The sequence below is a fragment of the Neoarius graeffei genome, chromosome 17 (genome assembly GCF_027579695.1).
Source record: "Neoarius graeffei isolate fNeoGra1 chromosome 17, fNeoGra1.pri, whole genome shotgun sequence".
In the NCBI taxonomy this organism is placed as follows: domain Eukaryota; kingdom Metazoa; phylum Chordata; class Actinopteri; order Siluriformes; family Ariidae; genus Neoarius; species Neoarius graeffei.
Genome location: NC_083585.1, coordinates 50,909,138 through 50,926,503, shown reverse-complemented (window position 1 = coordinate 50,926,503; position 17,366 = coordinate 50,909,138). Strand labels below are relative to the sequence as shown.

The following is a 17,366-nucleotide window of genomic DNA, read 5'->3' as shown; positions in this document are numbered from 1 at the left end:
ACTGATAGTTACTAACACTGGCCACTCGGCAGTGTGTATGACTGATAGTTACTAACACTGGCCACTAGGCGGTGTGTATGACTGATAGTTACTAACACTGGCCACTAGGCGGTGTGTATGACTGATAGTTACTAACACTGGCCACTAGGCGGTGTGTATGACTGATAGTTACTAACACTGGCCACTAGGCGGTGTGTATGACTGATAGTTACTAACACTGGCCACTAGGCGGTGTGTATGACTGATAGTTACTAACACTGGCCACTAGGCGGTGTGTATGACTGATAGTTACTAACACTGGCCACTAGGCAGTGTGTATGACTGATAGTTACTAACACTGGCCACTAGGCGGTGTGTATGACTGATAGTTACTAACACTGGCCACTAGGCGGTGTGTATGACTGGTAATTACTAACACTGGCCACTAGGCGGTGTGTCTCATCTCATCTCATCTCATCTCATTATCTCTAGCCGCTTTATCCTTCTACAGGGTCGCAGGCAAGCTGGAGCCTATCCCAGCTGACTACAGGCGAAAGGCGGGGTACACCCTGGACAAGTCGCCAGGTCATCACAGGGCTGACACATAGACACAGACAACCATTCACACTCACATTCACACCTACGGTCAATTTAGAGTCACCAGTTAACCTAACCTGCATGTCTTTGGACTGTGGGGGAAACCGGAGCACCCGGAGGAAACCCATGCGGACACGGGGAGAACATGCAAACTCTGGACACCCTGGACAAGTCGCCAGGTCATCACAGGGCTGACACATATACACAGACAACCATTCACACTCACATTCACACCTACGGTCAATTTAGAGTCACCAGTTAACCTAACCTGCATGTCTTTGGACTGTGGGGGAAACCGGAGCACCCGGAGGAAACCCACACGGACACGGGGAGAACATGCAAACTCCACACAGAAAGGCCCTCGCCGGCCCTGGGGCTCGAACCCAGGACCTTCTTGCTGTGAGGCTACAGCGCTAACCACTACACCACCGTGCCGCCCCTAGGCGGTGTGTATGACTGGTAATTACTAGCACTGGCCACTAGGCGGTGTGTATGACTGGTAATTACTAGCACTGGCCACTAGGCGGTGTGTATGACTGGTAATTACTAGCACTGGCCACTAGGCGGTGTGTATGACTGGTAATTACTAGCACTGGCCACTAGGCGGTGTTTATGACTGGTAATTACTAGCACTGGCCACTAGGCGGTGTTTATGACTGGTAATTACTAACACTGGCCACTAGGCGGTGTGTATGACTGGTAATTACTAACACTGGCCACTAGGCGGTGTGTATGACTGGCAATTACTAACACTGGCCACTAGGCGGTGTTTATGACTGGTAATTGCTAACACTGACCACTAGGCGGTGTGTATGACTGGCAATTACTAACACTGGCCACTAGGCGGTGTTTATTACTGGTAATTGCTAACACTGACCACTAGGCGGTGTTTATTACTGGTAATTGCTAACACTGGCCACTAGGCGGTGTTTATTACTGGTAATTGCTAACACTGACCACTAGGCGGTGTTTATTACTGGTAATTGCTAACACTGACCACTAGGTGGTGTGTATGACTGGTAATTGCTAACACTGGCCACTAGGTGGTGTGTATGAGTGGTGGTACACATACACGGACAAACCACAAAAACTCGACTCGATGGGTTTACCACTTTTTCTGAGGTATGTTGCTCCACTGGGAGCTCCGTTATTACACGGTCATGCGAAGATACAAAGTTGATCTTCAAGTGGTGAATGTATATTTCATGAATGAGTGCAGCAAATGAGTGAAATATTTTCAACATGAGAAGATAAACTTCATCTCTTCGTGCCACCGTGTAATGTTCTTTATATTATATGGACACATCCACACAAAAAAAAAAATATGCAAGTTAATCAAAAGAATTTTCATTTTGAACCAGTTCATCATTCTGATAATGCACATCCGCTCAGTGGGAAAACACTGGGAGTGACGTCATCGAGGTGAAATATCAGGAATTATTACACATACAGGACACTTTGTTGATGGAATAAAAATGTGTGTTCGAGTCCCTTCTTGCGGGTTTCATTCATTTGGTTTGATAGCATGCAATATTGTTATCATATCGCTAATCCTACATGTATTACGCCACTTGACCCAATGGAGAATGAGCGTACAATATTATGATATTGCACATTGTCAAGAAAACATGAAGTCGGATGTTGGAATGCAAATATCCAGTGAGAAATTTTCTGCCAGGCATGCGTGCAAGCATTTCTGTGTTTGCCGGGAAAGAGAAAGATGCATTGAACACTCGAAAGGCTACCAAAACTTCATTAGATATTCTTTACACATTTCCAAGAGAAAAACAAACCAAATGACATAAAAAAAAAACTGGAAAAGAGACACATCAGAGATTTGTAAAACTTCCATGCGAATGAGCGACTGTGACAATTTGTAAACAAACATGGCTGCTAGGTTTGCTTCGTTAAAAACAGAAGATTTTGAGAGAATTTTGGCTGCCAGGTCGCTCCGTCGTGTGTAGTTGTCGATATTGATTTTGAAAGTAATTAAGTCAATACATAAGGAAATGAATACTTAAGTCTGAGTGAAACATACTGTGGTGAGTGTGCATGGAAGAAGAGTCTGGAGACAGACATCTTAGTTTCTCGGTCATTAGCCTGTGCTACTTGCACTAGCTTGACCACTTTATTAGCATTCGGTAACACTACTGATGAACACTACACCGGTCTAGAAGGTAACTGGACTACTGTGTTAACAGCACTGAGTCGTGGGTGAGCTAGCACTGGCTTCGCTAACACCACTGATGAATGCAACACTGGCTGGAAGGTGACTGCACTGCCGTACTGACAGCGCCAGCTTGCGGGTAAGCCAACATTGGCCTTCGAGAATGCTGATATGAAGAGAGTGTGTATAATAATAACAATATTGGCTGGCTTTTTTTCATGGTCTATCACATATATTCTTTTCAACTACTCATCTCCGACTCGTTCAATATCATGCTAGCTAAATGGACGATATCTGATATACCACGAAAAAAATCCAGCCAATAATATTTAAATATGTCACTCAGATCTGCAATGAGTTTCATCAAAAAAGTGCAAGTAGATAAACTTCATATCTTCAAGCCAACATGTGATGTTCTTTTTATTATATATGTCGCCGGTGGCTGTCCATCGCGAGCAATGATGACTGCTTCATTAGGATGCACAGAAACAGAAATGGGCCGCAAGGCCCGCACCAGAGCTCCTCTCCTAATGAAGCACCTTGCACAGTAAGGTAAGACAAACGGTGTCGTGACCCCGTTGTGTTGTCTCTCTGGACCTCGAGACCTGATGCCAAGTGGTGCACAAAAGTGCCACAGACCTGATGGGTATGGAAGTTGCCCCGCAGTGACAACTGACTTGCTGAGTGATGCCATCCTTTGGCCATTTGAGCGGCTCTTCCGCATGCCATCTGGTGGTGTGCCATTGACCCTGTTGGGTTCATCTGCCACATTGCACCGAAAAGCGCCCTGCTGCCAGCGCCTTATTGGTGATGCACTATTTAACCCATAGCTGGAACCCAGGCAGGTGCTACCACTCCAGGTCAGAGCGGACCTGGGAGCAATAGTGATTAAGGAGTAAAGGCCAATTTATGCTGACAACACAGTCCTCGCAGATGGCGTCGCAGATGGCGTCTGCGTAGCCCCCCCCCTTCGCAGACGCTCTGCGCGCACCTCCCAAAAATTGTGACCACCGCAGAAGCCTTGCAGACAGCGTCGCAGACAAGAGGGCTCTGATTGGTCCAGTCTACATCCGCTGTACACGGACTTCCGCTTCCCTACTTTCCCGGTTTGGTTTGTTTTCACGACCGCCATTTTTAAAAACACGAGTGAAGATGGAGCAGCACGAACAGCGGTTGATCGAGGAAGTGAGGAAGTACGTACATCTATACGACTCCAGTTCTAGTCATTATAAGTAACCGGAGGATAAACACTCCACTAACCACACCCACCAACTACTCCTAGCGATTTCGCGACTTCGCGCCCCCTTGCGTTGTGGCGGTGAATAACATCGCGCACGCCTATTACTCCCCACTCAACGATAAATTACAACTGTCTGCGAAAAGCTATCTGCGAAAGCCTTGTCGCAAGAGCATGCAGAGGCCATAACTCCACTTTCCCCAATACTCAAGTCCTCCTGGATCTGAGACTCACCACCGGTTGCAGTTTAAAGTCATACCCAAGTTTGACAATGTGCAATATTGTTAAAATATTGCACACTGTCAAGACAACACGATGTCGGAGCGCAAATATCGAATGAGAAACTTTTCTGTTGTGCATGCGCAGAAGCATTTCAGTGTTCGCTGGGAAAGAACACAGATCACAAACCAAAAGTGCTGAAATTTATCAAAACAATTCATCGATTTCCTCCTGAGTGAGGATATTAAAAAAAAAAAAAGTTACTCAATGTCCTGGATGTAGTTTGTATGAATAATACGAGTGGCGTATTTCCCAGTAAAACACTCGTGTCTATGTAATCTATAATGATATTGAAATTAGTTACAATAACAATAATTACCCATTATGATCATTATCATTATAATCAAAAGCACTTGAAAGACTTGCCTGATTTAGACTCTTTAAAGACAGAAACCACGTGATGCAGGAAGTTGGCGAGCTGCTCAGTGCTCTTTGAGTGTTGGTTTTTAGGGCTGATATCTTCATGACACCACAACGGCCCAAACGGCCTAAAGATAACAGGAAATATACCATCGTATTAATACCTCAATGGAAAGGAAGTGCGATTTATAGCAAAGCTTATCACTCAATATATTATATGATACATAGCATGACATTTGCTATTCTCTGTGTTCGTAAAAGTCAAACTTATAATATCAAAATCTGATCAGAAAGGGGTTACGTCATAACCACAGATATACAACAGCACTGTTGATTACTCGATTCTGATTGGTCAGACGGTGTTGATTTATTCATGTGCTCGTTTACACTAAAACGCTACATTTCGAAACAACAATTCACAAAGGGACAAGTACGGCAGATCTCATCTCATCATCTGTAGCCGCTTTATCCTGTTCTACAGGGTCGCAGGCAAGCTGGAGCCTATCCCAGCTGACTACGGGCGAAAGGCAGGGTACACCCTGGACAAGTCGCCAGGTCATCACAGGGCTGACACATAGACACAGACAACCATTCACACTCACATTCACACCTACGGTCAATTTAGAGTCACCAGTTAACCTAACCTGCATGTCTTTGGACTGTGGGGGAAACCGGAGCACCCGGAGGAAACCCACGCGGACACGGGGAGAACATGCAAACTCCACACAGAAAGGCCCTCGCCGGCCACGGGGCTCGAACCCGGACCTTCTTGCTGTGAGGCGACAGCGCTAACCACTACACCACCGTGCCGCCCGTATAAGAAATGTTACCATTTTAATTAAAGATATGGCAAAACATTAAAAAAAGAGCATCTATGCTTTTGATATTAAAAAAAAGTTTTTTTGTATAATTTCATATTTTCCACATAACGGATATCAATTTTTTCTCAGATAAAAAACAAAAAAAAGCCCAAACAATTGTAATGACAGTAGATTGCCACAAGGGGTCAGACAAAACAAAGGGTGTAAGAGATTTATTCGAGAACATGAGTGTTTACCGTGTGCTGAGGAACTCCACCAGCTTGCTGCTCTTCTCATCAGTGTCAGTGCTGCTCTCCAGTGTTTCTGACTCCTCAGTGGAGAAGTGCTGCAGGTTGCTGCTGCTGCTTCCCAGACTCAGACTCGAGGATGTTGACGAGGAGCTCAATCCAGAGTCAGGTACCGGAGACGCCTGAGCATCCCGCAGGAAATCCACACCACCTAGGGACACAGCATGTGGGGGAAAGAAGAGGGGTGATTTATTAAATTCATCTTGGGTTTAAAGCACAATCGAGTCAAAATCTCAACTGAAAACTTTCATTCAGTAAAACCCTGACAAATATGTCTCCAGCTGTATTGCATGTTTCTGGGAATTGAGGTTTTTCACCTGACGTCACAGGGTCACGTGACGCCCCGGTGTCCGCCATTTTGAAGGTCAAGCTACATACTAACGCTGCAGACAGAGAGGGAGACCCAGCTTGAAAAAAAACGTGTTACAGACACCGGATCCAGTGTAAATAGCTGCCGGAGCGCGCTCCGGCTTGCTCCCCCTCAAATTAAGCAGCGCGCTCCGGCTTGCTCCCCCTCAAATTAAGCAGCGTGCTCCGGCTTGCTCCCCCTCAAATTAAGCAGCACGCTCCAGCTTGCTCCCCCTCAAATTAAGCAGCGCGCTCCAGCTTGCTCCCCCTCAAATTAAGCAGCGCTCTCCGGCTTGCTCCCCCTCAAATTAAGCAGCGCGCTCCAGCTTGCTCCTCCTCAAATTAAGCAGCGCGCTCCAGCTTGCTCCCCCTCAAATTAAGCAGCGCGCTCCGGCTTGCTCCCGGAGTGCTCCGGCCAAGGTTCCGGAGCGCGCTCCGGCTTGCTCTCCCTCAAATTAAGCAGCACGCTCCGGCTTGCTCCCGGAGTGCTCCGGCCGAGGTTCCGGAGCGCGCTCCGGCAGTTATTTACACTGGATCTGGTGTAAATAGCTGCCGGATCATAATTACAGTAAACTAGTAAATACAGTAAAGGAAAAACTTGAGACTGAAAGGTTTTAACAGTCATCCAAATGACTGAACGTAAACATTGCTACAGTAACATACTAGCTATGTTGTTGACATTAGCTAGTGCTAACAGCTAGCTGCTAGTACACTGCTACAACACAGACACCGACCCTAATCATACAGTTCTTGGTCATTGCCTGGTAACAGCAAATTTATAACGGGCCATGTCTCAACAGACTAAGAAGTTATTTCAATGACATTTAATAACATTTTGTTTATCCTGAGGACCGAAAGTAAATGAAAATGTGAACAAACCTTAGCTGTAATAAGATGGCGACCACCGGCTCCAGGGACGACCCGCTGATGTAGGCATGTTACCCAGCCTGACACAAAATATTTGTAGGCATCCAAACTCTTCTACACTTTCAGATCAATACCTGTGTATGGCGATGGGTTTTTAACGACATAGGTATACAGATCATGTGGGCCAAAGTCAGGTAAAGACGAGGGCTTCGTGTACTTCCATACGTCAGTGAACAATCCTGGTGGAAGCAGGTAAACGTCGTTCTCTAAGCCTGCTAACCTCAATTTTTGCAAATACCTCTCCCTCTGCTCGCCCTGTAAATGCCCTATGTCGCTGGATAGTGAAGGTGTTTTCTGCATCTCGCTCCTTTTTCTTTCATGTTTTTCGTTTGTCGCCTTCCTCGCATTCAAACTGATTCGAGCCGTGCCGTCCAAAATGGCAGCCTCACATGACTTGGTCACGTGGGTGAAAAACCTCAATACTGTACAGATGGGAAAAAGCAGTTGGGGTAAGAAAGCAAACTCCTTGATCAAGGAGCGATAAAGTCGTTAAACTGCGAACTGACAGTGTTCAAGTGATCAAAGGTGTGAGAGCATAAACATGAGCATCTGGGACGGTTTTAAAGACTTGATTACATTCCTGAATGTTTTTTTTTTCCAGTGACAAATACTCAGTGTCATTAACTCTGAGAAATAATTAGTCATAGCTGTTTGTGATGGCCAGTTAATTCAAATAAGAGGAGTGCCATATAATATAATGTGTATGCAGGCGATAGTCTGGGTAATTTGTGTAATGATACAGTATAAATGAGATCAGTGATCAGACTCAGGTTAGCCAATTATTTTAAGTGTGTGACCTTAACGTTGCTTCATGGCAAGTTTAACAAGCTCAACTGTGAGCTACTGCTCACTTACGTATCCCCCCGCTCTCGCTTATATCAGAATGCAAGCAATTGAAGGAATAGGACACTTATTATGAATGTTGACTTCAACAAATAATGAACCCTGACACAAGTAAGTAAAGAGCAGTGTCTCTCCCTAGGGATTTCAAATAGCATCCTGGTAAACTGTCATTTTGAAATAGCATTTTGCTTCTTGAAATAGCGTCAAAATCCACCCTATATGTTTCATAAATACATTCAGTCGGTAAACAGGAAGTCGATGGGCGACAGACCTGAAAATGGTATACATGGTACAGAATCCCAAGCTGAAGCTCAGTACCAAATATCAAGCAGTTGTGATTTGTAGTTGCTGAGAAAAGTGTGACGAAAATTTTGTACATCTACGTTACACTGTATGTTTCATAAATACATTCAATCGGTAAACAGGAAGTCGATGTGCGACAGACCTGAAAACGGTATACATGGTACATATAGAACCCCAAGCTGAAGCTCGGTACCAAATATCAAGCAGTTGTGATTTGTAGTTGCTGAGAAAAGTCTCATCTCATCTCATCTCATCTCATTATCTCTAGCCGCTTTATCCTGTTCTACAGGGTCGCAGGCAAGCTGGAGCCTATCCCAGCTGACTACGGGCGAAAGGCAGGGTACACCCTGGACAAGTCGCCAGATCATCACAGGGCTGACACATAGACACAGACAACCATTCACACTCACATTCACACCTACGGTCAATTTAGAGTCACCAGTTAACCTAACCTGCATGTCTTTGGACTGTGGGGGAAACCGGAGCACCCGGAGGAAACCCACGCGGACACGGGGAGAACATGCAAACTCCGCACAGAAAGGCCGTCGCCGGCCACGGGGCTCGAACCCGGACCTTCTTGCTGTGAGGTGACAGCGCTAACCACTACACCGCCGTGCCGCCCGCTGAGAAAAGTGTTATGAAAATTTTGTAAATGACCTAATATTTTTCGTAAATACATTCAGTCGGTAAACAGGAAGTCAATATGGGACAGACCTGAAAACGGTATACATGGTCTAGAACCTCAAGCTGAAGTTTGGTACCAAGTGGCTATGATTTGTGGTTGCTGAGAAAAAGGGTGTTTAGGACAGACAGAAATACGGAGATACGGACAGAGGTAAACCAGTATACCCCCACCCCGGAGCGGGGGTGTAATTAACATGAACAGTGTAGGCCTTTATTTGAAGATCTTGTCCCCTGATCTTTCCATCTTCAGACACTGTACACCCCCAGGATCCCATCTGTTTGACTTATTGCCCTCTGGGAAGCGATACAGATTAATCATCACTCGGACTAACAGATTCAATCACAGCTTCTTACTGAAAGCAATATGCACCTTAAACAAACTCAGTTATACAAGATGAATGTAACTATATCTGTGCAGTAATATGTGCAATATGTGAAATAATCTTTTCTTCTTTTTTTTTTGCTATTACAGTCATTTGTTGTCTTTGTTGTTATTTATTGTCCTTTGTGCTATTGTTGTTATTGTATGGTACATTGTCAATGAATGTGTGGAGTTATTTTTATTTATTTATTTATTTATTTGTGCGTGTGTGTACTAATTGCACCTTACGGGAATCTCATCTCATCTCATTATCTCTAGCCGCTTTATCCTTCTACAGGGTCGCAGGCAAGCTGGAGCCTATCCCAGCTGACTACGGGCGAAAGGCGGGGTACACCCTGGACAAGTCGCCAGGTCATCACAGGGCTGACACATAGACACAGACAACCATTCACACTCACATTCACACCTACGGTCAATTTAGAGTCACCAGTTAACCTAACCTGCATGTCTTTGGACTGTGGGGGAAACCGGAGCACCCGGGGGAAACCCACGCGGACACGGGGAGAACATGCAAACTCCACACAGAAAGGCCCTCGCCAGCCACGTGGCTCGAACCCGGACCTTCTTGCTGTGAGGCGACAGCGCTAACCACTACACCACCGTGCCGCCCTCCCTTACGGGAATGGCACCCCAAATTTTGTTGTATGGTTTTTGGCGATACAGTGACAATCAAGGCATTCTATTCTATTCTATTTACCCCACCTTGGTGTGTCCTTCCCTCTGATCGAATCCTGTCCATCATCACAAGAGGTTTCAGTTAACAGACTGCATGCAAATTATATTTACAAAGAAGAACTGTGTAATAATTGTGTCTCACACACACACAGTAGGGTCAGAGTCACAGAGCCAAACTGAAACTTATCACGCGCATAACTGCATCAGCGAACGTAATGCATGATGGGAGAGAAAGTGTCAGGATGTGTCAAGAACTAGGATATGAAGACAAGTGGGTTCTGTTCAGAAGGTAAATGGAAAGAAACCACATTCAACGTTTTTGGTTTTTTTCCTTCATACACTGCTGCCATCGGAAGTCCGAAGGTGGAGTGAATATTAGTATAAAATATTATATTTAATATAAACATGAAAACAATTATTTTGGTTTTATATCAGAAACCAAATTTTGGTTTTAAACAACAACAACAACAACAACAACAACAACTATTCTTCTTCTTCATGGTGGTGGTCTTGTTGCATGTTAATACGGTATGTTATTATTATTCCAAATATTATTATTATTATTATTATAGTTTCAAGTCATGTTTATTTGTATAGTGCTTTTAACAACAGACATTGTCGCAAGGCAGCTTTATAGGAAATTAAAGACTTTAAACATATTCGCTAATTTTATCCCTGATAAATATATTTATTCTCTCCACATTCACTGGATATGAGCAATCGTGCACTCTGATTGGCTACTTTACTACTAGGCTATCAGCTCTTATACCGTGAGTAGAGAAAAACAAAATGGCGGAGTGTGTTGCTCAACCAACCGAGGACAAAATAAAAACTCTACTTGAGAAAAAAAAAACAAAAATTGTTATCAAGTATTTAAAAAAAACATTAATAGCTAAAAGAATCCCCCCTCCCAATATCTGCTGTTCCACATTCTAGCCCAGTCGGTGGCGGTAATGCACCTTAAAGTTGGCTTGCCAACCGGCAAAAAACCTAACGATGAAAATGGCGGAGCATGTTGGTGAACCAACCGAGGACAAAATAAAACTCGACTTGAAAACAAAGCCCCAAACATTACAAAAAAGCAACAAAATATGGAATGAAAGTATTTTATGGTAAGAACGTCTCTCTTTTTATTTTTCAAGAATTATTATTATTTTCGCATTTTTCACAAATTGCTCCTGTCATTTCGCCGGTTTGTTTACATTCTAAGCAGAAATGACTTTGTCTGACATTTTGTATAAAGTTTTTATTTCTCGAACTTGTAAAAAAAAATGCTCTGTTTTTCAAAATCCAGTGAATGTGGACAGAATAAAACAGTTATTCCACTCAATCTTGTTGTACACGGCTTATAGACAACTCTGTGCTACGCACCTCGTCAGCGATCAGCTCATGTACGACTCAATTTCATGGAATAATTGTTATATATCCCTGATGAGCAAGCCCCGTTATTATTATTATTATTATTATTATTATTATTTTAAAAAAAATCCAATATATATTCCATGTTTATTTTAATATTTATTAGATATGTTATTTAATTTATTAAACAGATATTCCGAGTTGGTGGCAGGGTGGTGTAGTGGTTAGTGCTGTTGCCTCACAGCAAGAAGGTCCGGGTTCGAGCCCCGTGGCCGGCGAGGGCCTTTCTGTGTGGAGTTTGCATGTTCTCCCCGTGTCCGCGTGGGTTTCCTCTGGGTGCTCCGGTTTCCCCCACAGTCCAAAGACATGCAGGTTAGGTTAACTGGTGACTCTAAATTGACCGTAGGTGTGAATGTGAGTGTGAATGGTTGTCTATGGCCAAGTTTACATTAGACCGTATCTGTCTCGTTTTCTTCGCGGATGCACTGTCCGTTTACATTAAACCGCCTGGAAACGCCGGGAAACGGGAATCCGCCAGGGTCCACGTATTCCATCTAGATCGTGTCTGATCCGGTGCTGTGTAAACATTGAGAATACGCGGATACGCTGTGCTGAGCTCTAGCTGGCGTCGTCATTGGACAACGTCACTGTGACATCCACCTTCCTGATTCGCTGGCGTTGGTCATGTGACGCGACTGCTGAAAAACGGCGCGGACTTCCGCCTTGTATCACCTTTCATTAAAGAGTATAAAAGTATGAAAATACTGCAAATACTGATGCAAATACTGCCCATTGTGTAGTTATGATTGTCTTTAGGCTTGCCATCCTTCCACTTGCAAGTGGTAAGTGATATGCGCTGGGATCACACACACAGCGGCTCAGTCCCGAATCGTGGCTCATGCACTACACTCGCGCGCTCTGTGAGCTGCGCAGGGCCGGAGTGCGCACCCTCCAGAGGGCACTCGCTGTTCAGGGCGGAGTGATTTGGAGCGCAGGATGCCTGCGGAGCCGAGCGTATCTGTGTATTGGCGTTGCTATGTGCACGCGAATCGTGTATTGGTGTTGCTGTGTGCACACTAATCGTTTTAAAAACGTTAATCTGATGATCCGCTGATACGGTCTAATGTAAACCCCACCTATGTGTCAGCCCTGTGATGACCTGGCGACTTGTCCAGGGTGTACCCCGCCTTTCGCCCGTAGTCAGCTGGGATAGGCTCCAGCTCGCCTGCGACCCTGTAGAACAGGATAAAGCGGCTAGAGATAATGAGATGAGATATTCCGAGTTTTAAATCATCTGTGCTATTCTGAAATTTGATTAAAAAATAAAGTCAGTTTTTGGTATAACTGCCAGACTTCGAAACCCTGTCCTAAATTCACTGTTCATGCAAGGACAGACTCAGTGAACTTCTTCATACTGATGGAACACATACAGGATACATGGTGTGTATATATTTCTCTCTATGCATGATCTCAGCGATGATAAAGTGACTCTGATTCAGCTGGTTATTTTCACATAACGAGACACAACCGCGACTCGGCAGCAGAGACGAGGCCATGACACGGGTATTAATCTCAGTCACAGTGTTATGACAGTGTACAGTGAATAATATATGATCGGTGTCAGTTCGGCTGAGACCAGACACGCTCAACTGAGCGATGAATTCAAGACCTCGTCTCATACACACCAGCTGCTGGTACTGTAGATGCCCCTTTTAGGGCAGGAAGATAAAAACAGCGCAGTGGAATGCTCTAATCAGGGCTCTAATCAAGACGCTGCAGACATGTGATTGTTTTTGGCTTGGCATTCCTTTTTGTCAGATAAGTACGTCCTTGTTTCTCCGTCCAGGCAGATCAGAACAGCAGTGCTGTATAAAGCTACTTTGGCAAGCGTGTTAAGTCACTGACAAGGTGTCCTTCGAAAATAGTGCACCAGGGTGTTGTTTTTCAGGAGAAGCCACAGGTCTAATGAAGGTCAAAGTTCAGAGCTCACGAACCACTTGCTGATTGTTGAGCTCCACTGAACAGTCACCTTTAATAGGACCTACACTGGAGCGTCGTAAGCACACGTGGTCTCATATGTGGACGTTTGTTACTGTGTTTTATGACAGTATACCCATGATCGGCAATTAAATAAAGGAAAAACGCAGCCTAAAGCTTTGTATTTAAAGGAACAGTCCACCATACTTCCATAATGAAATATGTTCTTCTCTGAATTGAGACGAGCTGATCCGTACCTCTCCGAGCTTTGTGCGACCTCCCAGTCAGTCAGACGCGCTGTTACTCCTGTTAGCAATGTAGCTAGGCTCAGCATGGCCAATGGTATTTTTTGGGGCTGTAGTTAGATGCGACCAAACTCTTCTGTGTTTTTCCTGTTTACATAGGTTTATATGACCAGTGACATGAAACAAAGTTCAGTTACACAAATTGAAACGTGGCGATTTTCTATGCTATGGAAAGTCCGCACTATAATGACAGGTGTACTAACACCTTCTGCGTGCTTTGACAGCGCATTGATACCTTCACTCCTGTTTTCCCTCTCTCCCCCTTCTCCCCCCTGACTAGACTGTGTTCCAAGGAGTGCAGGCTACTTGTCTTGGTGGTCACGTTGGTTGTATTGACGGAAGTTAGGGGGGGGCGGGGGAGAGAAAAAATAACAGGAGTGAAGGTATCAATGCGCTGTCAAAGCGCGCAGAAGGTGTTAGTACGCCTGTCATTATAGTGCGGACTTTCCATAGCATAGAAAATCGCCACGTTTCAATTTGTGTAACTGAACTTTGTTTCATATCACTGGTCATATAAATCTATGTAAACAGGAAAAACGCGGAAGAGTTTGGTCGCATCTAACTACAGCCCCAAAAAATACCATTGGCCATACTGAGCCTAGCTACATTGCTAACAGGAGTGACAGCGCGTCTGACTGACTGGGAGGTCGCGCAAAGCTCGGAGAGGTACGGATCAGCTCGTCTCAATTCAGAGAAGAACATATTTCATTATGGAAGTACGGTGGACTGTTCCTTTAAGGACATCATCATTAAATTTCATATTGTAATGAGACTGGAAGTGACTGTAAGCTTTGTTTAATAGTAGCACAAATACACCTACTTTGTTGTGTACAACTTGATCTAGTGACTCAGATCTGTCTTTTCCACTTACAGCTAGAATTCCCCCAATAAAATCCAATAAAAATCGAATGCATTCTCATAAAAAGTCACTTAGTTCACTTATATTTCTGTATTAAATTCGACAGCATTTAACTTGAGCCCTGTGACAGCTTGGCGACCTGTCCAGGATGTATACCCCGCCTCCCGCCCAAAGTCAGCTGGGATTGGATAAACGGTATAAATAATGGATGGATGGATTTAACCTGAGCGCATTTTTTTGAAATGTAATGCTCATTTTTATTTTTTTTTTCCCTGGCAGTTTAGCTCTTCTGTGCCTTTATTTAGATCACGGGCTCACGATGGTTTCAAGATGGTTTCAATTTATAGTAGCAGTTATTTCCTGTGAACCTGATTTCCTCTGAATGATGTTCTTCACAGGGGCTGTATTGGTCCTAGGGTTTGGTCATACAGCTGAAAATATTTTTTCAACGTAAATTGCTCTCCATGTTTCCTCGGTGATGGAGACTGAGCCCTAGCGGAAGTCTCTGGTGAGGATCGCTGATTGCGAGGTCCCGTACAATCGAAACTGTCAGGCGTGTTGGGGAGGGGATTCCCCACCGAGGCTGCGTGCAGTGTGAGCATGTAGCCTATGGGAAATGATCGTGTCCTGGATTAGCATAGCATGTTAGCACGAGCATGTAGCCTATGGGAAATTAATAGTGTGTTGAATTAGCACTAATCCCATGTTTTGGAAAATCGAAAATGTTGTCTTGGGCCCCTCTGGGGTGTCACCAATCCATGTGCAAAGTATGGAGCATGTGTGTCCAGCTGTGTCGATTTGCATAGGTGAACAGACAGCCTTCCTTTCATATTATAGATAGATATTTCTGAATTTCTACCAACAGAACGAAGATCACAATTACATTGTTTGTGCCTTTGGTAATATATAAGTGGCAAAGTTTGTTTGTTTGTTTGTCTTGAGCTAACGTTGCCATTTCTAGATGGATTTTCACCAAATTTGCCAAGTAGGTCCGGGGATGACCCAGAATTTTGCAGATATAAACAAAATTCATGTACGGGCCCCAGGGAGATGCCCTGGGGGGCACAACAATACCACCCACCCCCTCCCTCAATGCCTTTCACATTACATTTATCAACACAAACTCTCAACAGATCTTCACTAAACTTGGCACGTAGGTACAGGAGATAGCCACAATTTGGCAGAACTCAGAAATTCCATATTTGGGCCCCAGGGGGTCCCCGGTGGGCCCCTGGGAGGTGGATGTTTGGATTTTTGTTTGTCTCGGGTTAACATCACCATTTCTCGATGGATCTTCACCAAATTTGACATGGAAGTCTGGGAGCAACCCAGAATTTTGCAAAACCTGGGCAACACCGGGTAACCTGCTAGTTGATAACAAGACAAACCTGTAAGCTGTTTTCTTTGCTTCCTATCACTGATAATGAAAATAACCGAATCTTACAGACAACACTAATTGTACAAAACCAAATCCTGAAATAGAAAGCAAGAAGTAATTTCTGGTAATCTAATGATTTAAAAGAACCCTTAGGACAGCCTATAGCATATAACACTGACATACCCGTGTAGAAGGTCTCAGTCTGGTAGTTGGGTCGGGTGCCGAGGCTTTTGCTGTGCATCAGCATGGAGGAGACCAAGGGGAAACTCCTGCTGCAGGAGAGCATGAGGAGCAAGTGCAGGAGGAGATGCTTACAGTGCTCAAACACCTCGGGCCGACAGTGATCCATTCCTGAGTCGGAAAAGCAACACAGTGTCAAACGTTAATAATTTGCCTCAACTTCATACAGTGGGATCCAAAACTGACTCGAAAGCGACAAAGTTTAAGAAATGAATCTGTAACTTTCATAAATTAGGTGCAAAGCTGCTGAAAATATATTCGCCCTGCCAGGGTCCATCTTCAATTAGTGGGTGTGATTTCTGTGGGGGGTTTTTTCCCCATCCTCTGACTTATTCATTTATTACCATTTATATACATACATACATACATACATACATACATACATACATACATACATACATAACATTTAATGTTATGGAATGTCCACAAGATATCTTGTGATATTACTAAAAAACTGGAAAGCACACACTACTCAGTAGCAGAAAACCATAAGCTGTAAGCTGCCTTATAAAAGCATAACAACGTTTTCTGGAGGTGTTCAAAGGTCATGGCCCTCATAGAAAGTGTTACAATATTTATGCTATATACAATACCAGTTTTCCAGGTTTTCAGCAGGTGATTAACGAGATTTTACACATGTACAACTTGACTTTTATACCCCATGGAAACAGGATCTTTTTAAAGACGGCAATATGTTTTAGCAGGGTGAAGTATTTTGTCAGTCAGGCGAGGCGTTCTGTCACTGAGCCGAAGTGTACTGTCAGGAGAATGCAGGTAGATTGGAGTGGAGATGGATGGATGTGCAGAAGAGAGTCTTTATTACAAAAGAAACAGAAAACAGGCATACAATCCAAAACAGTAGGCAACTCTCGAAACAAGGAACAGGCAAAGGGTCGGGCGAGGCACAAACAGGCTAAACGGGGCTAAACAATGTCGGAAACAAAACATGGAACAGGAATCGGGAAACCAGGAGAACAACATGACAACAAGGCTCGATAATGTGTTACTCGCAATGCAATACAAGTGAATGAGTCTTCAGCGTCCTTATATGAGCGTGCTGATTGCGTCTTAATGCGAGGCAGGTGTTTGTAATTAGTGGCCTATGCTGTTCAGAGTGCACGTGAGAGAAAGTCTGTTGTGCGCACCAGTGCACGCGGGTGTGACAATATGCATATATTTACTTCAAATAGGGCAAATGGGGGCGTTCAGCCATACACTTTTGTGTTTAAAAAAAATATGGTATAAAGACTAACTGGGTGGCACGGTGGTGTAGTGGTTAACACTGTCGTGTCACAGCAAGAAGGTTCTGGGTTCAAGCCCAGTGGCCGGCGAGGGCCTTTCTGTGTGGAGTTTGCATGT

At 44.3% G+C, this 17,366-nt stretch overlaps 1 protein-coding gene across 7 annotated transcripts in view; it reads right to left on the bottom strand.

Moving 5' to 3' along the window:
* Positions 1–17,366, bottom strand: part of frya (furry homolog a (Drosophila)) — a 237,667-nt gene that overhangs the window by 46,918 nt on the left and 173,383 nt on the right. For all 7 annotated transcript variants that reach the window (XR_009650200.1, XR_009650199.1, XM_060897703.1 and 4 more), the window contains exons 39-41: positions 15,951–16,118; positions 5,677–5,878; positions 4,626–4,747 (exon numbers count right to left, since the gene is read on the bottom strand). Coding sequence is in view for 5 of the 7 variants with exons in the window: in XM_060897703.1 (XP_060753686.1) it covers positions 4,626–4,747; positions 5,677–5,878; positions 15,951–16,118 (492 nt within the window). In the remaining 2 variants the exon portion in view is untranslated. The remainder of the gene's footprint in view (positions 1–4,625; positions 4,748–5,676; positions 5,879–15,950; positions 16,119–17,366) is intronic.